The sequence below is a fragment of the Poecilia mexicana genome, unplaced genomic scaffold, assembly GCF_051168715.1.
Source record: "Poecilia mexicana isolate PSO_F unplaced genomic scaffold, ASM5116871v1 scaffold_1, whole genome shotgun sequence".
NCBI classification, from domain to species: domain Eukaryota; kingdom Metazoa; phylum Chordata; class Actinopteri; order Cyprinodontiformes; family Poeciliidae; genus Poecilia; species Poecilia mexicana.
The window spans coordinates 7,123,527-7,144,147 of NW_028263370.1; the positions used below are offsets into that span (position 1 = coordinate 7,123,527).

Consider the following 20,621-nt stretch of genomic DNA (forward strand, 5'->3'; position numbering starts at 1 on the left):
TTTTCTACAGGCACAGTAGTACAGGTAGACTCTGTCTGCTGATTAGATGAATGAATGAAAGAAATTGGTTGGATATGGTTTTGTTTAGTTAGGGATATTAGAAAAACGGTGTCTCGTAGTGTGGAAAAATTGAAAACCATATATGATTTTACTTGTTCAAAATAAACAAAGATTTAGTTCCATGTGCCATCTGTGTTGGTCTATCACACAAAATCCCAGTAAAATGTTTGGAAGTTTGTTATTTTTTGTAAAAAAAAAAAAAAGAAAAATTGGCTTGAATGATCCATTCTGATTGATTTACATACAAGACACTATATCAAAGCAAGATTGAACAGGCAAAAAATTTGACAATTTTAAAGTTATTTGTTGTCCTGTAGAATAAACAAAAAATGTAAATAAATAAATAAATGGCATCTTATTTTCTGAAGATAATATAATGTTAATCCAACTGGTTCCTTTTGTCCAAGGGGGCTCCGTCCGTACAGCAAAGTGACACAGCGTTAGCCACGGCCATGCTAGGTTCCCTGGGTGGTGCTGGGGAGGTGGACACAGAGGAGGAGGAGGATGAGGAGGAAGGAGGGAGCAGGCGGGAATTTGATGACCCGCTGTGCACTCTGGTTAAGAACTGCAACATGCTGCACAACATAGTGGGGCCAGCTTGTATCTTCCTCAGACAGGGCTTCGCTCAAAGCCAACTTGTATGTATGACGCTCACCTACACGAGAGTTTACACCCACTCAGTCAGTCACAACTTCACAGCAAGCATCTCACTCGGATCCACTCTTTTGCGCTCTTTGACCAATACTGGACCAGGTCGAGTGAATGCAATCTGCTGAGTCATCTTTACAATTAAAATCACCATCATTACCCATCCATACCACTTCAATGTTCATGTTTGTGCAAAACTGAGTATAAAAAATATTTTTTTGTTATGAAAGCATGAAAATCACTAGTAATGTCTCAGCTGTGTTTCATGTATGAGACATATGTAATTAAACATGGCTAGAAGTCTGGTACTGACTTAAATCAGATGGATGCCATACTTATATAAGAAAGAAAGCAGAGCACGGCGTTTAATGAAGCTGTAGGGTCTTGATATTTCTCTCCTGAGGTGAGAAATATTGAAGATGATTATGTAGCTATTTTACTATTTTAAAGCAGACCTTGATGTTGTGTTGAGGAAACTGTCAACACTCTTGCATATTACAGCAATGACCCTTCACGCAGTTAAAATAGACGTGTAACAATTGCAGCTGGTCTTCAAACAACACAATAATTGTGTTAGCACATCTTAAATTAGTTTTTTTTAACTTCACGCTGAACTTAAAAAATGTTTAAAATCCAATTTAAACAAATCCAGCTGTTTCTATCAGAAAAAAAAAAAGTTAAAGTCATTGTTCAGTCGCATCACATGGAAAAGATTGATGCATTTTTCTGACAATTTCAAAATTTCTTAGCAGTTTTAAGCAGCAGAAATGCCTGAATATCATGATTTGCACTTGCAAACAGAAACATACTTGGTAAAGTTGAGCAAGAAAACTGTAAAACATTTATTTTTTATTACACTAGCATAATGTCACAAATGCAAATTTGAGAGAGCCTTATTCTTTATAAAATGTCTGGCACTACATTTATTTGACTTTAAAATACCTTAAACATTTTTTTTTGTAATTTATTCTCTTTTTTTAAGCATTTCAAAGTGGAAATGATCTTTTAATGAGTAATCGGTCACTCCTTGTTGTTCTGGGGTATGAATAGGAATTGACAAAGAGGCAATTTTCTCTAAAATACAAAAGACAAAATAAAGTTTTATTTCTGTAAAATATTCGCAGCTATCTAGATTATTCCAGCACCACAGCTACTTGTGTAAACTTGCACATATCAGCAGTCAGAGAAATAATTAAACACTTTTGAAACAACTTGAACTGTCACCATCAAAGCTGAATAAGGAGTCAAGTTTATGTTGCCGCCGCAATGAACAGGATGCTTAAATGGAGTAGATAAAAATCTGAGAAACTCTGTAAACTGCAATAAACAATTGGGTTCACCAAATCTCATGTCAGCAATTTACTCTGATGCTTTACCTCTTTACTTGTAGAGTCTGCTGTAAGATCTAAATGTGTGCTTAAAGATTGTGCATAAAATCCTTTGTGAGAGATTTCACCCATGTTAAGATTTACGACAAACTTCCTTAACAAATACATTTCAACTGTTTTGCTGCTAGTGCAGGACAGAAACATGCAGCTATTTTTATGTTATAAACTTTCTAAGTTGAACTGACTTAACCTTGTCAAATAAAAAAGGGTCCTAATCTTATTTGAATCCATGGGAGAAGGGAAGTAATGGAATCCCTAGACAGAGAACAGAGGGTTTTTAATCTTTTTAATCTTTTCATGAAAATAAAATTGCAAACAGCATCTGCAAAACCTTTTTACTCTTGTCATTTTGGTGTGTAAAGTAAGGTCTGACTGTAGCTTCTGGGTTTTGTGCACAGTGTGGGAATTTCTTTCGGACGTAACCAGTGGATCAAGACTAGAGGAGGCATGGTCCAAACATTACATCATCCATACAGTTACTGCAAACATCTTCATTTAGCCTTTTCAGGTGTATTGATCTGAAAACAAAAGTCGACCGTGCAGCAGTTCAGCTGCAGATGAAAATAAGCTGCAGATAGGGAAATGATAAACCGATAAGCCTTCATGATTTGTAATACAATTTACGGCTGTAATCTCCCTGCTGCTGTAGTGTCCCCTGTTTTCTCTAATCCAAGCCTGTATTATTCCTGCTGCTGCTGATGTCATGACCTCGCAGAACAAGTAGTCAAGAGACTTATCCTACCATGACCTTCAACTCATGCCTCAAACCAAGGCAGTTGCAACTGGAGCTGTTCTTTTGTCATCCGTCCAACATTTTTTCTATTATTTAGTGTTAATAAATAATGGCATTGTGTTTGATTCTGCAATAATGTGGCTGAAATGTCTGGATTTCACAGAGTTCCCTTTTATTTTGAAACGCACACACAGGGGAAAAAAAAAAAAAAAACTTTCATCAATACACTAAGAATGTCTGTGGTATACAATATTTATGACATACTTTCTCCGCAGCTGGACATAGAAAGTCTTTTTAGTCAGATCAAAAACCAAATAATCCTGTTGTAGAGTTTCAGCTCACACTGACAGATGGTGAAAGGGAAAAAGATGTTTGAGAGAATCTGGAGAGGTGAAAGGGTGACATTAAAACAGTGGTGTCAGTGATGTGAATGTTATGTCAGAGAGTAAGGTTAATGGACTCTTTTTTCTTTTTTTTTTTTTTTCGTTGTCTGTCTCCGACTCACACCAACACAGGACCGAGACCTACGGCCAGAGGAAATGGAAGGTACAGAAATATCAACAACTCCACTGCCAAACTTTCTGTTTGCTGAAGTCTGAACTTTATATTGCACAATTTAAAATCCTAACTTTGCACCTACTGAGCTGAATGTGAACAATGTTTTATTTTCACAAAACATCTCAGTACATATTCACAAATTCAACTTAGGTCCACCAATGTTAGCTTCTGAAAACAACATGATTCTCAGGCCAGATACTTCAGCAAATGTCCTTTGCCATAATCTAAAAAAAAATCAACTCTGTTTCACACTCCTTTACAGCAGCAATAAATCTTTGACTTAGCAATTTCCTCTTTTTATCACTCAAATTGGTCTCTACCTGCAGAACTGCGTGAAGCCTTCAGAGAGTTTGACAAAGACAAAGATGGCTTCATCAGCTATAAGGACCTGGGAGAATGCATGAGGACTATGGGATACATGCCGACTGAAATGGAACTCATTGAGCTCAGCCAGCAGATCTGTGAGTCTTCAAAACACTAATGCAGTCGGTTTAAGATTTTGTCCACAAACATTAGAGTAAAGGTAAACAAAGTTAGACCCCCTGCCATGGAGCTGTTGCCAAGACTAGCAGAATTTCTTCTTCTATGATTTCATGTAAAACATCACACAGTATTATATTATACTGTGTGTTATACTTTGTGCTAAAGAAAAGCAAGTAATATAATATTTTATTTCACAGGTGGGGGCAGAGTGGACTTTGAGGACTTTGTGGAACTGATGGGCCCCAAAATGCTTGCTGAGACTGCAGACATGATTGGAGTAAAAGAGTTAAGGGATGCCTTCAGAGAGGTTAGCAGCATATTACTAAACATTAAAGCTTTTTTTTTCTTTTAATGTAATCTTTAATTTCAAAACTATTTCACTTTTAAGTTTGACTCGGACGGCGATGGTCAGATTAGCCTTGGGGAGCTAAGGGAAGCTATGAAGAAACTGATGGGAGAACAGCTGAACCACCGGGAGATTGATGAGATCCTGCGAGACGTAGACCTCAATGGAGACGGACAGGTGGACTTTGAAGGTAAGTGGACCCATGCCTATTTACAGGTCAGTATTCAGAGCTTCACAGATTTTTCTGTGACACCAAATTATTTCCAGAAAAACCCTTTTTGTGGATTTTCGATAGAAAAGGCAGCTTGAGAGGCTGAAATAACTGGGCACAGTGCTATTGGCTGGCATTTACAATCCAGGAGCACCAATCATTTTTCTTGACACTGACTGGCTCCTTCCCTAAGAGTGGAAATAGGGAAGACTGTAGATGTTAGCTTCAGCAGTAGTGCTTAGGCAGTTTTTATTGTTGATATGAATGAATATCAAGCTACAGTATATCTTGCTACACAGTCACATGTCATTTTGGAGGGGACTCAAATATTTGCTGACTTTAGCTATTCATGCAGTTCTGGCCTGTAACCTGCATGTAAAATGTCATAAGCTAAGTCAAGCTGTTCTAAATTTTCTCACTGATGTTGAGCATCACTCTGACACAGCAGATATATCACACATGGTCCACTGCAAAAAAAGAAATCATTCACCGTTCAGTCCAAGATGGTCAGTTAGGAGGAAGGAAATTAACATGATCGTTACATCACCAAAGTAATCACCCTCTCCCTGATACAGCAGAATGATATGCTGTATCAGAATCTATACACATACTGCACTGAGGGGTAATAAACCTGATGTTCCACTAAGTTATTTTGATTTCTTCAGATTTAAACCCACATTAGATGTGTTTATTGATATGCAAGTACATATGAAAAGATAAAGTCTGTGGGGCATGAAATGAAATACTGTATGGTTCTCGATTTTAGAAAGCAAATTGCAACTAAAATTGTGGAAACTTTTTCGGTAACACTTTATTTGAAGGGGTGTGCATAAGACTGACATGACATCTGTCATTAACATGAATGAGTCTTTATGAATGTTTATGACATTTGTCATGAAGTGTCATTCGGTAAATAATTACACTTTTAATGAAAAGTTGCTCTAGAAGTTGCATTAAAAGTCCATTAAAAATGCCAACTTTGCATGATTTTGTAAATTATGATAATTTCATGCAAAGCTGGCATTTTTAATTAACTTTTAATGCAACTTTTAGAGCAACTTTTCATTAAAAGTGTCATTATTTACCGAATGACACTTCATGACAACTGTCATAAACATTCATACAGACTTCTTCATGTTCATGACAGATGTTATGTCATGTTCATGACAGTGTCATGTCAGTCTTATGCACACCCCTTCAAATAAAGTGTTACCACTTTTTCTGCTAATGTGATCACGCACTGCTGTGTTCTTGATCAGCTGAATGTTTTCAGAGCATTGTTGACTCACTTTGATGAAATACAATAACAAAGTTTTTCACCTTTCCACAGAATTTGTGCGAATGATGTCTCGCTGAATCTCCTTCAGGCCTCGGTTTGCTGCACTGAAACTAACATGAATCAGACTGCGCACTGTTAAGTCTTCTCATATGTACAAAAATCTTGGTCTCTCTGTAATTTTTCACTTGCCTCTCAGGTAGACCCGTTAGTTTATTTATCCATTGTAAAAATGTTTTACAGTATGTGCATAATTGCAGGTTGTAGATTAATGACTCCAATGCTTGTTAAAAAAAATAAAATAAAATGTGAAATGTATTAAATAATTTTTATGTAAATGTCTGACAATGTGACAACAAATGGCATTGGAAGTTTATTTAGACATATTAATATATTTTTCTGTTTATTTTTACAATTTGCCAGAAACAGTTGTGCACATTTTCAGATGAATATTTAACTTTGATCTCAAGGTAAATGTAACATTGAAATAAACGTGAACATGTATTATTTAAAGATTAATAAACATAACCTAATTATTGCCAGCCTGTTGTTTGATTTCAACACTAGATGAAAAAGATTTTTTTTGCGAAAACAAAGCAAAATAGCTTATATACAAATACCTCAATCAACAAATTCTTAGAAGATATTAAACTTTTACAATATTTAGAATATATTGTGCTTCCAAATAGCATAAAATATGCATAACAGCCTATAATATCATTTTGAAGTCAAACTGAAAGGAGCTAACATACAGGATTTTTTGTTAGTTGCTTCAAATTCGTCTTGGCATTCGTCTCAATTCCTCATTTGTTGATAACCAAAGGGAAATAATCCACTAATCTCAGGATTAGTAATCTCATTTCATTTGGGGTAAATGTTTCAAATGCGGGAGCTAAATCTATAAACTGAGCTCCATCTGAGTGTATAACGGAAAAAAGTGGCCTTGTTCAGGTGTTTGAGCTTCAGATGTCTGCAGGAGAATGACCATTGAAAGAGACAAAAATGAACTTTAGCTAAATGGCCAGTTATTTTAGACATACTGCTCATTTTTGACTATTACATCCCAAAAAAAACAAACAAAAAAAAAAACAGTTGGATGTGATGCTTGCTGTCTTACAGGAAACTGAAGACACAATCAATAGCGTTTCCACAAGCAACACCTGGACATGGGTGGATGACAATAAATTATGTTTACCATGTCCATTGTATGACTGACTGTATAACAGTCAAGCTATTTGATTCCATTCATATTTGCCCATAAAGTTAAAAAGACCAGGGGGTAAAGAGTAAAACTATGATTCACAGGTGACCATGAAAAACAGCAAAATAAAGATTTTAAAACTCTAAACACCATTTTAAGGGTTTTTGTTACGACTCTTAAAATGGAACACTAGGAGGCACAGAGTAAAAGAGGCAATAAACTTTAGTCTCTAATTCCAAAACAATAGCAAATAAATGCCCCCTGGTGACTGAAAATAACAACAGTTCTCACTTCAAGATACACAAAAACACAATGCGTAAGCTCCCTGACTTGCTACAAACTGGAAAGAACCCCTACCAAGTTTCACATCCAAGTCAGAATACAAGGAAATAAAATAGCTCACCAAACAAGATTGTTTTACAGAATTGCTCTTGGTTGATAGGAATGATTTTAACAGTCAACCAAATTACAGTTGCCCAGGGGAAAGGGTGAGGCGCTGGATGACCAACACTTTTTTAGAGTCCACTGATGAGAAGGAAGTGTCTTCATGTGTGCACCAATGTGTGCCAGCAGGCTTCAACCAAACAAAACAGAAGAAAGATGCAGTTCAGGACTAAACTCTCTTTTCAAATTTTTGACCCAGGCATCATTTCCCATTTCTTCTGATTCCAGTCAAACAGATTCTGCTGGTAATCTCTAAAGATCTTCAAATGTTCTAGGTTCACTGTATGACCAGTTACTATTTTTCTTTTCTATTTTTATGGTTAGATTTGGGTTTGTTCTCTTTGAGTGATGTAAAGCACTTTTAGTTATTCCTGCATTTGAAATACCGGAAGCTTAGCGACTTGTCATGCCTCATACAGATTCCCAGTAGCTTTCTATCCTCTTTGCAAAATCCATCAGATCTCCTCTCTCAGGGCATTTGCTTAGATCCGTTAGCAGGCAACGTTTTAAAGCCTGTGCAGTCTTACTGTAGTCGGAGCTGTAAGAAGCCATTGGTGGAGTTCCTCTCCAAACAGAAGGAAGGTGCCAGATCCAGGTGCTTGAATCATAGCTTACTACATCTGCAAGCTTTGTCGCCTTTATCTGAAGATCCCTCTGGATCATCACATTGAGCTGCTCTAGCAATGCCTTATCTCTTTTCTTTTGATCAGAAGCATGCAAACCTGTCATGTGAACCTGAACAAAATGGCATAATGGCTTCTTGTCCTCAACTTTCACCCTTGTCAGAGCATTAAGTACCATCCTCAAGAACTCCTTTTCCACTGAGGCGTCCTTGGAAATATTGATTATTGTGATGTCACTTAGTGCCACAGCAAGACAAGCTACTTCTATGTCACGTTCGTGGCTGTGGTCGTCCTGGACTATCTTGTGGGCTTTCAGTCCCTCAGTGTCGATGAGCATGATGCAGTCACAGCCTATCTTGCTCTTTACATGTTTGCTGACAGTGATCATCTGCATGAATGCTCCCCTTGTGCACATTCCTTTGTCAACAGCAAACCTGGTCCCAAACATGGTGTTGAGGAGAGTTGACTTTCCTGAATTTTCTACTCCGATCACTGAAATGACTTTGACCTTACTATTAGATTGTATAAGGGAGTGAAGCTCAGTAAGAACAGCATTGATCCAAGTCAAGGGAATGTTTGCTGCATCTCCATCTACAAGCTCAAGAGGGACACCATTTAGCAGCATCTGAGCAGCAAACATGGGGAGCTGTTCCACCTTTCTCCTTAGATTGCTGAACTCTGGTACGTCGGCCATACATGTATATCGCTGCCCACACTCTCGAAAAAAATGTTTTATTTGTAAAGAGGAAATCGAAATTTGCTGGTCAACATCTGCTATTTTATCTGTTTCTTTTGGACACTTCATTTTTAGTGTCACGTATTGATTCAGTAGAGCTGACAGCTGGTGCCGGGACAGATCCTCCAGTGTCATTTCCAACCATTTCAGGAAATAGGAGCGGTGAACTTCAGAGGCACTCAACCCGTTGAGGAAGTTTGACATTGTGGTCGTCATCTCGAACCTTTGCTGCTTCTTTTTGAACTCTTTTTCTTCTCTTTCCAGGGTCTTATGGTATTCCTCAAGTTTTATTTTGCCAACTTTTCGTAGTCTCCAGTGTTCTGTTTGCACCCATGAAATTGCTTTCCAGATGTTTCCTTGAGTTGGCAGTTCTTCGTCTTTGAACTCAGATATTTTGTCGATACGTGCAGTGATTTTTCTGGCGTTCTTCAGTGCACTTCGGCATTCATCGCTATCGTCATCGACGAGGATCTCACAACACCGAGCTCTTTCAGCCAGATTTTCCAGAGACACCTTTTTTGACTTTTTCCCGAGCATTTGAGAAACCGACTCCTGGAGGGGCCTGACTAACTCTGTTTCAGTTGTTTTTGTCTCACTTAAATTTGTTGTTTTTAAGTTTGGCTCAACTGTCAACATTTTTAATCTGAACAATTTCCCTCTTTTGCTGCTGATCAAAATCAGTTTTGCTTGCACTTGTTTTCCTTGCAGATATTTGAAGTATTCAACCTCTGATTCTTCGCAGAGGATGTAAACAACTGCAGACGACTGACAGAGGAATGTAAACTGCTTATCAAAGGACCTGATGTCCCCTCTGAGGTTGGCAACAGCCATTGGTTCACTGAACTTATCCACAGATCTGTTGCCACAAGGAAGGTACCAGCTGAATTCGACAAGCCCCTCTGAAATTCTTCGTGGCACATCTCCACACTCCAAAGCAGAATGGTAAAATATGTCATGGTACTGCTCTGTGTTACTTAGCAGTTTGTTTAACATCTGAGACTTGGATAGGAAGTGCTTTCCCAGCCTGACAAATGATACCAGAGGCATTTCAGAGAACACAAGTCTTTCCTCACTGCCTGTTCCTCTGAATGCTTGCTGCAAGGGTGTGAAATTTCGGACAATTTCACGCATAGACCACAGCATCATGGTTAGCTCTCTTGTTTCAATGTTTGGCAGGAGGAGCGGGACCGCAAACTGGCATTGTACCATTTTACCAACCATATTCTGCTGAAGGAACTTGTCTGAGCAGAGAAACAGTCCAGCTATCAAATCTAGAGGGTTGATAGCATTCTTCTTGTCCATCTCCAGATCACTAGACACACATTTCACACTTCTAGCATTTGTGTCACACATTAAAAGTCTCCTTAGGAAGGCCTCAGTGAGGGATTCTGGTGTTTCGATGTTGATCTCTGATGTGTCATGCTGAATAATTTGGAGGATTTGGCTAATTTTTAGTTTGGTGTCATACTCGTCTTCAAGTCCAATCTTTGTCAATACTTCCCTGAGGCCAAGCTCTGTCAAACAAGATAAGAGCAACAAATTCATCACATTTACTCAAGGGTGAAAAACCTTAATATACATTTCTATCCAATACTGAAAAGCATTTCTACAACATTTAGCTGTCTTGGCTTGCACATTGAAATTTGTTAAAAAGTAGGAAATTGTTTCAGAAATTTGAATACATTTTCAAGATCCTAAACTTCAGCAAGATTTCTTCTAACTGCAGAGGTTAAAGATAAAACAAATGAAATCACCTGTGTGCACAGAGATAGAAACTGGATCACTCGTCTTGTCATTCAGCAATGTTGAGACTGATATATTGTACTCTGTGTCTGACTCTAAGTCAGATAAGGTCTTGTGGCAGTCTTTTGTGTATATTACAAAAGACTCTTTATCTGGACTTGTGATGGTAATCAGGAATTGATGTTGGATTCCTTCCATGTTTTCTCCTTTGCTCCAAGTTAAAGACAGAGTCGTGGATTCTAAGCAAACTTTTGTCAAATCTCGAGGAGGTGGCACGGCTGCGAGAAGGAAGACAATGACAAAAGGTTTGTTAAAGCATTAAATTATGGGATTTAATAATGAACCCAATAAAAAATGCTTTTGCTTCATGACTTTTACCTGTAGACACACATGCTGTCACCCATTTACTTAACTTGCCACCTTCATCTTCTGTGGCCACACTGAAGAAATACTGCTCTCCAAGCTGAAGGTTGTTTATTTCCACTTTATTCAGGTCTTTGATAACTAACAAACCTTCTACCTCTGTTAAAGAGCTCCATTTAACTCTGAACTTCTTAGTTCCGCTTAGTTCCGGTGGTAATCCCCAAGTTAACGCAACAGAGTTTGGTTTCACTGTCAGGAACTTGATCTCACCAGGAGGGGGCACCACTGGCCAACAAGAAAAAGTAGACCAAGTTAGAATTTGCCACACATCACAGGACATCCTGATGTTATAAAACAAGATTTGGTTTGATGCGATACAGCAAATATCGTAGGAAAGATGACAGTCACCGACAACACACTTTATCTAATTTAAATCACCTTCCAGTGTCAGTATGTTACATCATTTCCCACTAGGTGTTTCACGTTTCTGGATAAAGGTCAGTGACAGTTGTGTAACTAAGAGATTATAACATCATAAAAAAATAAACAAGCAATAAAACTGAATATAACATTAAGGACCTTTAAAATCTTTTTACCCTATTAGAAAGATGTGATCAAAGCAGATTTCATTCATAATTTGTGTCTCTGCTATTTATTAAGTTTAGAGTATTACTTTTGTTTGGGACTTATTTACACACACATTTTGTCCAAAACAGATATTTGACATCAAGGCAACATTCACAAAAAAAAAAGAAGAATCGAAAACTGTTAAACAACCTGTATCATGCTGCCCAAGGTCCTCACCAACATCCACCTGTTAGAAAAGAGTATTGTTAGTGAAGATCCACCAAAACAATGTTTTCCAATGTATTATCTCATGGTTACCTGAATCTCCTGTGAGATGATGTCGTGTCTTTTGTGGTTTCCTTCCACACAAATGCTGCAAATGTGCATGTGATCAGTTATGCAGTAAAAATCTTTAGGCTTCTGATGCAGACAGCTTCTGTCTTGGATGTCACTGCCGATGTCTTTGATAATGTGTTTTTGCAACTGGGTGCCATGTTGACGGGCGTGGGGCTCACAGAAGATGTCGTTGCAGGTCTGGCATATCTTCACAGCCGCATTTCGGTTGCAAATGTCACACATCAACTCCCCATGGCTGAGAGGAGTAAAGAAAAGCAGGTCATTACAAAATAAAGTACAGTTGGATTATATTTGTAAAGTGGAACCATCCCACAAATGAAGGCCTTTTCTAAACCATCATAAACTCATCACAATTGCAAGTTTTATTTTGCAGGATCAGATCAAGGTCAGGATCCTTGATGGAGCCTGGGGAAAAAGTGTTTGAATGACAGCAACTTCAACACCTGGGTTGTATGTATCCTGAATTTGAGGAATAACTGGCCATGCTGGCTTTATGCGTATAGGTTACACCATTAAAATGCTGGTACTGTGCTAGCACTAGCACTCAAAGCTTTTTCAACACATATAATCTGATTAGAGCTCTCATTACAACTAGTAAAACTGTACCACACCAAATGGTTCCAATTGGTTTACTGTGATAAAATGTCCCAAAACAAAAATTGAAGGAGCATTCATATCAACCTACACCATTATCCCTACTGGGGTCAGCAGGGGTCCTGGTGCCTATTTCCAGGGGTATACAGGCAAGAGGCAGGGTCACCCTGGACAGGTTGCTAGTTCATCACAGAGACAGACAGGACAAACAACCATAGATGCACACACCCACACCAATGGAGAATTTAGACCAATTAACCTGACAGTCATGTTTTTGGACTGTGGGAGGAAGCCAGAGTACCCAGAGAGAACCCACACATGCACAGGGAGAACATGCAAACTACATGCAGAAAGACCCTGGGCTGGGAATTGAACCCAGAACCTTCTTGCTGCAAGGCAACAGCTCTACCAATTGCACCAGAAGTAGGTTTAATTGGTACTTAAGAAAATGTAAAACAAAAATCACATAAATATTTACTTCCCTAATCAATGAGTTCAACAGATGTTGTAAATCTTTCAATATCGCATGTTATTGCAATGAACTTGGAGAAGGCTTTACCGATCATATAAAACTGTGTCACTGCTGCTTTGGGAATCCCTAGATTTAGACGATGAATAATCAGAGGTGTCAGATGAAGATATGGACTCAGGTGTTTTTGGATAGTACCGTCTAAGAGACAGAAAAGAAAAGATGAAAAACGTTTATCAGTCAGTATTTGCTTAATTTTGTAACAATAGATATTTACATATTCTATGTCAATTGTTTTTTTGTTTTTTTTTTAATTATGCAACTTGTTTTACCTCCATCTATTAGAATATGTAGGCACATTAAAGTCAGTCCTAACCAACTTTGAGTGTGTTGTGTGAAATGCTTTTAGAAAAGTATTTTTCAACAGAAACTAATGAACATTTACAGATTACACAACAATCTCTTTTTTTTAATTGCATCACACAATAATAAGATTGAGAACATAGCGTTTAAATAACCCTCTACCCTTTAAATACTGTTTTTAATGAATCATACCTGCGGATCATGTCATTGGGCGTTCTGTGCTCAGTTTTTAAGGCAGCATATACAGCAGACGGAGGGCTTTGCTCTAGAAATCTAAACGTCAAAATGCACAGATCAGGGCACATTGCTTTCACAATGTGTAGTACATTAGACACAGATGCAAACTAAACACACCTGAAAGCATGTTGAGACGACACGATTCCAGTTTTTCCCCAGTATTTAGGAATGCCTCGTGATATTTCTCTGTGACAAGAAAAAGAAATGGTGAAAAGGTTCAGCACGGAAAACTGAATGAATTAAAGATAAAGTGTTTTAGAAATAAAGATTTTGCTTACTTTTCATTTGCGAAGTTAAAAGGCATGTCCTTTGACAAGTCTGACTCTGTCTCAAAGAGTGAATAGTCATCTTCTGGTTTCTCTGATCTGAAAATGTCAAGTGTAAAAAATCACTGTATCATAACATCAAGCAGTGATCCTGCCAAATGTACACAGTTGGGAATTTTCAGAAGGTTTTCAGCAAATAAGACATGGTTGTATTTATTTTTTATTTTTTTAAACTGAGTTAACCTATGTGTGAGCATTAAGTCCTGCATAAATAATTTGTAAATGTCAAGAAAAGGAAGAGAAGGAAAAATAAGGAGAGACTTCAGCGTTACTAGAAAAGGATGTAGTACTGATTAAATGTGCTCTGTGAACTTACTCTGTTTGTGTTGTTAACATTAATGAAGTGTCAGAGCAGAAAGCAGTCAGCTGATGTTTGTACTAAAATAATTCATTGGCTGACACAAAAAATCCTCAAAAAGCGCCCAAATTCAAAAATTATTTAATAGATAGATAAATACATTAAGCACATTGAGGATAATTATACTAATTTGATATAGATGGTAAGTTTTCCCAGAAACTGCAAAAGTGTAAATCTGTTTACATTAGAATAATGGAAGTGTGGAGATTAAAAAAAAAAATAATAACTTCAGTTATTAAAATGGAAAGACTGAGATAAGTGCAAACAGGGCATTTTCTCTCAACTCCCCCTGCAATGTGTTGTACATTAGACACAGATGTAAACTAAACATACCTGAATGCATGTCGAGACGACACGATTCCAGTTTTTCCCCAGTGTTTAGGAATGCCTCGTGATATTTCTCTGTGACAAGAAAAAGAAATGGTAAAAAAAGTTCAGTACAGAAAACTGAATGAGTTGGAGATAAAGTGTTTTAGAAATAAAGATTTCGCTTACTTTTCATTTGAGAAGTTAAAAGGCATGTCCTTTGACAAGTCTGACTCAGTCTCATAGAGAGAATAGTCATCTTCTGGTTTCTCTGATCTGAAAATGCCAAGTGTAAAAATTCACTGTATCATACTGCTACGTGAACACAATTGGGGATTTTCAGAAAGTTTTGAGCAAAGAAGACATGGTTATATTTGTTCTTTTTAACTGAGTTAACCTGCGTTGGAGCATTAAGTCCTGCATAAATTGTGATTGGGACAAAATATGTGTAAGTGACAAGAAAAGGAAGAGCAGGAAAAATAAGGAGAGACTTCAGCATTACTAGAAAAGGATGTAGTACTGATTAAATGTGCTCTGTGAACTTACTCTGTTTTCATTATTCAAATTAATGAAGTGGAAAACTGTCGTTTGATGCCATTTTGTCCTGCTAACTCCTAAAGGTAGCATAAGAAATGGACCAGCTGTATTTTGGCATTAATAAATGGAATTCATATATTCAACCCACTGACTCTTCTTCAACTTCATAAATCAGAAATAAATAACTTCAGTTGTTAAAATGGAAAGACTGAGATAAGTGTAAACATGGCATTTTCTCTCAACTCTTCCTGCAATGTGTTGTACTTTAGACACAGATGTAAACTAAACATACCTGAATGCATGTTGAGACGACACGATTCCAGGTTTTCCCCAGTATTTAGGAATGCCTCGTGATATTTCTCTGTGACAAGAAAAAGAAATGGTAAAAAAAAGTTCAGCACAGAGAAGAGCTAAAAGCTGAATGAATTAGAGATAAAGTGTTATGGAAATAAAGATTTTGCTTACGTTTTATTTGAGAAGTTAAAAGGCATGTCCTTTGACAAGTCTGACTCCGTCTCATAGAGAGAACAGTCATCTTCTGGTTTCTCTGATCTGAAAATGGCATGTGTAAAAAAAAAATCACTGTATCATAACAACATCGAGCAGTGATCCTGCCAAATGTACACAGTTGGGCATTTTCAGAAAGTTTTCAGCAAAGAAGACATGGTTATATTTATTCTTCTTAATAACTGAGTTAACCTGTGTTGGAGCATTAGGCCTGTCCTGCATAAATTGTGGTTGGGACAAAATATGTGTAAATGTCAAACAGGGCATTTTCTCTCTAATGGTGATACGCTTTCAGTAATACTGGTGAGGAATTGCACTCAAAATGTTCATCATCTGTGTTCAATGTAATTATCCACCTATTTATTTCACTATATTCTGGCCTTTGTTTGCATGAGGTTGTCGTTTTTTGTGTCATATGAAAAGCCAATATAAAGTAAGATTTTAAAAAGTACTGCAAAAATAGAGTAGGACGGCAGGCAGACTAATTTTAATATCTTTCATAGAAAAGTGTAGAAAGACTCAAAAGCCGTGTGAAACTTGATGTCTTTTAGAAAGTATTTAAAAAATTTGTTCTGACGATTTGCATAATAGTTTTGTTGGTTAAAGTATTTCTCTGAATACATGCTATGAATGTGTGTGGCTCCATTTTTTTTTTTTTTTTACCGGGCTCCTTTGAAAGTCAGTGGATGTTCAATAGATTGTTCAGACTTGGCCCGCAGAGATCCACTGCTCTCTGACTTTGTTTTCCTTAGTCTGAAATGCCTTTCACAAATATAAGAAAACATGATAATTTAACACACTGACACATACTGTACAGTGATGAGAAAAAGATGCAGTAGATGTTAAAAGATGTCACTTTGATAACTTTAATCTGTAAATGATCTGGGCCAAAACTTACAAACTCCCTCACAAATACTATCAAACTCTTCTCAAAACCTTAATCTGATTTATGAAACTGGCCAAATTAGTTATTTTCTTTTACTTCTTCTACAGGTGTCCCCGTGTCATCCTGAAGTAAGAGATGACACCATAAAATATGGAATCCAAAAGTTTTTTTTTTGCTTGTCAAATGTCACCAATTTTGATTGAGGTTGCACATATGTTGTTTACAGGATTTTTTTTTCTTCCACATAATATGTTTTAATTTATTTTCAGATACATAATGTCCTTTTGCAAATGAATCAACACAAAGCTTTAAACTTGTACAGCCTCTTGAAAGACACTTAAAGTGTGAATCAAACATAAACCAGGAGGTGCGCTTTTATTTTGGAAAGGAGCGTGTAAAGGAGGGCGCCGTAACTCGTGCCGTCGCGCACATTAAAATCGAGTGCAGGCCGGCTTTGCTGCCATTTCTGAAGAGGCGGCTAGCTTCACTTGACAGATGGGGGTTCCAATGCTGGCTGTCGGCTTCTATCTAACACTTCTGTTAATGCTGACAGTACAGTACTGTAGGAGCATTAATGATTTTATTTCAAATATTCATTACCTCAGTGAATCGCTGCTGTTCAACTATTTTTCTGTCTGTGAAACATGCCTTTTCCTGCCTGGGGTCTAATCAGAAACTGAGATTTTAAGTTAACTTCCGTTCCGTTGCAACCAAACTCTGTAGAGTTTGGAAGCACACGTGAGAGTACATGATATATGTTACAAAGTTTGATAGTATATGTAAGAGAGGTTGTAAGTTTTTACATATGGGGCCTCTCATATCCAACTGAACTCATTAGTTTTTATACAAATATAAAACTAAAATTAAAACAAACAAGTACACTCCAAAATGCAAGATCTGTAAAAGAATCTACAACCACAGAATTGCAGCATGCAGAACTTTAATTTCACTGTGATTTCTAGTCAGAGTTTGTAGCTGAAAGATGAATGTTGTAGAATTAAAGGTTTTTCTAGTATTCTGGGGACAACTTAAACACACCTTAAGGTGAAGAAAACAGCCATTAAACTCTTTTAAGGAGTCAGAGAAATAGACTGGACAGGAAAGACCATTAAAAAAAATAAAATTTTAGAGCCCGCATGGCAGATGAGAAATACAAAATACGTAAATGCATACTCCATCCAGGATTATAACAAATCTATGTTAAAAAAAAAGAAAAGACGTAAGATCTTGGTGTTTTCTTACCGTGTGTCCATGAAAGTCAAAGGAGAGTCAATGGAGTGTTTAGACCTTGCACTCCAAGATCCTCCCGAGTTTGATGTTTTCAATCTAAAAATAGTTTTATTAGCCAAATTGCTGAGTGACACATACATTTTGCTACACATCCGGTTCTCATTACTTAAATATACAGTAAAGAAAGCTGCAGTAAGTAACTTTTAAAAAAGTATGTTTATTTCCATGTTTGTTCAAATTATTACTATCCTAAAAGTATAATGTGAGACAGATAATCTGCGAAGAAAACAAGCTCCTCTGCCTCCATCCTGTGGTCTTACAGCCATCTGCAGAAATGCACTGCTCCATCAGAAACAACCAATCGGAGTCAGGAGGAGGGGCTTAGTGCTGTCAATCATCTTGTGTATGTGCAGCTCTCACCCTCCACCTTTCTCTCTGCTATTCTATATATATTTTTCCATAAAGTTAGCATGGCCACTGCAGATAAATGGTAAGGTGTTTTTCTGCCACTGGCACATTGAGCACCACTTGCATAAGAATGATTGACAGCTCTAAGACCTTCCTCCTGACTCTGATTGTTTGTTTCTAACCAAGAGCAGAGCATTTCCCACAGATGGCAATAGTAGTATTGGGAACAGGTGGATGAGCTTCACAGATGATCTGTCTCATGTTAAATTGTCACATCATGGTGGAAGTTTTAACAAATAAATAGCTAATATTGCTTATAAAAGTTACTTATTGTAGCTTTAAGTTTGTTTTATATATCTCAGAATGTTTTGAGAGCACTATGGTTTGAAATGAGGAAATCCTTCTTACTTTTTGTCTTTGTCATTTAAGCCTGAAGACTTCCCTGTGTGCTCTTTTACAAGGAATGAAGCTGCAATATTTTTCACAGTTCCTCTGGGAAAAGTCATGAATTAAATCACGTTTGAGTAAATACAAAATATGAGATGAAAGTAAATAAACAAACGATCTGAAGTTCATTTCAAAGCTCACCACAGCTGAAGGCAACAATGAATGGAAACCATTTAATTTATACTGTATGAAAAAACTTAACGTCTTTTTTCTCACTAATTGACTTTGAGTCAGACTAAACTTTTCCTTTAGTAACCTAGATATGATAAATTAATGCATTTATATATGCCAAAAGTCAAAATACCACAAGCGACCATTTGATTTTAACTTTTTAAGTTGACATATACACAGATAACGACTCAAGCAATTTGGGAAAACTAAATTATGAGCATGTTTCTGATTTGTTTCAAATATTTGAGTTAAATGGAGATACATCTGTGTATGTAGTTCACTGGCAGTCTTCCTTGTGTGATTTCATACAAAATAATAATAAATACATCAATAAATAAATAAAAAAAATAGCCAAGATATCAGAATTGTTGACCTTTACAAGTTTGGTTTATTTGTGGATGCAATTTCTAGATGCCTAAAAGGTTCTTGTTCATCTGCTCAGAAAAGGCAGAATGCAATTGTTAATGTTCAGCTGCTTCACCACTCAGGAAGGAAACACGTTCTTTGTCCCTGAGAGAAAAAACCCTGTTTTCATATAACGTCTATATCAACCACACACAAAAAATTATTTTTATGTACATTTCTGAGTACAAGCTTTCTTAAGAACAAAGAAGTCAGTTTCTAAGTCACTGGTCTATGTCTCTAATTTGTGAGCGCAGCTGAAAAACAAACCTTTCTCTGCTACACCAGATCTGTTCAAAGGAAAGAGACAAATTTCCATCTGCTCCGAGAACGTGTGGATGGATCCACCACTTGTGACAAAAGTCATAAAGTTTAAAGGCCAATCACATCAAATATACTTGTACCTCTGAATTCAATGAAAGTGATAAATAAAAATGTATTTTCAGACGATCTTTTTATGGTATTCTGACATTTGGCAAATTATTTTTTAATGAGATAATGAAAATATCTCATTTCAATTAAATGTCTTATAAAACATTTGATGTAATAAACAAAAAGCAAGAACCTGAAAAATTATGATGGTATCACTTTCTGTTGAAAGGATCAAAAGGTGAAAGTATAGTTTTCCACTCTTACTTTTCAATGTTTTCCATGTTCACTCATTTGAATTTCCCTCCTTTCCACCTTTGAACCGAACAACCTCTGAAGCATCAGAGATTAGTGCCTGTAAATCTGCTGACAGTCATAGTCTCACGTTTCACAACCTATAAATAGAAGAGAAGAGAAAATCTCTAAGGAAAAAGGTTGCAAACTTTTCCTACTTGTAATGCTTTTGTCGGAAAAGTACAAAAGCATTACATTTGTACTTTTATCTACTCCTCTGTCTATAGTAGAGTAGCTAGAAGAGATGAAGTCAAATGTCTCTGTTGTGGCATTTTACTTCATCAGATATTTTGTAAACTACAGAGTGCAGCAAATACACTATACAGTATAGTGTATGTGGTACTGGGCAATATTCTAACTTTTTGTTAATGGGAATTCTATAGTTTGTTGATTAATGTATGTGCACCACAAACACTAAAGTCTTATTTCAAGATTGAACATTGACCATTGTTGCCCTTCACTTTATATAATGGTTGTTTTTCTTTTCCACTGTTACTTTTGTGTTGTTATGTATCCCACTCAAAAAGACCCCGTATTTTGGAGCGTTTCTTTAAACAGTGACTAAAATAATTTACCTTCTCGAATCCCAGATAGAGAAGACATTGAATATACATGCGATAAATTGCCAAATGTTTTCTTCTAATAGTAGCTCAAAAGAGGACATGAGGAAAAAAAAAAACTTCTGTTGGAGATAAGCCTGTTGCTCAGTTGCTTGAAATTAACATTTTTGGCACTGAAGTGTTTCCAGGCACCCTTGGAATAAATGTCTCAATATCAGTGTTGTTCAAAATTCCCAACATAACTATAAGAGAATCTACATTTTAAATGAAAACTTACCAACAGCAAATCCTCCTGGAGATCAAGACATCTCAGTGAGCTGACTGCTGGGAGAGCGTGTGGTTGAAGGAGGAAGACGGGAAAGGACTTTGGATTTTATTGTAGCCCTCGTAGTTTTACTGGAAAGATAACTAAGGTTATGT

At 36.9% G+C, this 20,621-nt stretch overlaps 2 protein-coding genes across 2 annotated transcripts; one reads left to right on the forward strand and one right to left on the reverse strand.

Moving 5' to 3' along the window:
* Positions 1-443: 443 nt before the first annotated feature.
* On the forward strand, positions 444-6,243 carry cabp2a (calcium binding protein 2a; the record flags this gene model as incomplete). The annotated part of the gene is made up of 6 exons (XM_015007744.2): positions 444-698; positions 3,345-3,375; positions 3,714-3,848; positions 4,068-4,177; positions 4,259-4,406; positions 5,758-6,243. Coding segments are annotated over 6 exons (705 nt in total), but the record flags the coding sequence as incomplete, so codon positions are not given.
* LOC106930294 (up-regulator of cell proliferation-like) lies at positions 6,064-20,588 on the reverse strand. Its single transcript, XM_015007742.2, has 16 exons — positions 20,479-20,588; positions 19,615-19,742; positions 18,367-18,450; positions 17,563-17,646; positions 16,098-16,196; positions 15,393-15,479; positions 15,220-15,288; positions 14,580-14,666; positions 14,418-14,486; positions 13,356-13,436; positions 12,891-13,001; positions 11,699-11,972; positions 11,591-11,627; positions 10,829-11,098; positions 10,462-10,728; positions 6,064-10,221 (listed from the first exon to the last, which is right to left on the reverse strand). Exons 2-16 carry the CDS (start codon positions 19,629-19,631, stop codon positions 7,760-7,762), a joined length of 4,098 nt encoding a protein of 1,365 aa, XP_014863228.2. The 5' UTR covers positions 19,632-19,742; positions 20,479-20,588; the 3' UTR covers positions 6,064-7,759.
* Positions 20,589-20,621: the final 33 nt, after the last annotated feature.

Coding starts and splice junctions, on each gene's coding strand:
- LOC106930294 (XM_015007742.2), bottom strand. Junction 17,647..18,366: donor TTAAATGACAAAGACAAAAA/GTAAGAAGGATT, acceptor AACTATTTTTAG/ATTGAAAACATCAAACTCGG. Junction 15,480..16,097: donor CTGACTTTCAAAGGAGCCCG/GTAAAAAAAAAA, acceptor TGCCATTTTCAG/ATCAGAGAAACCAGAAGATG.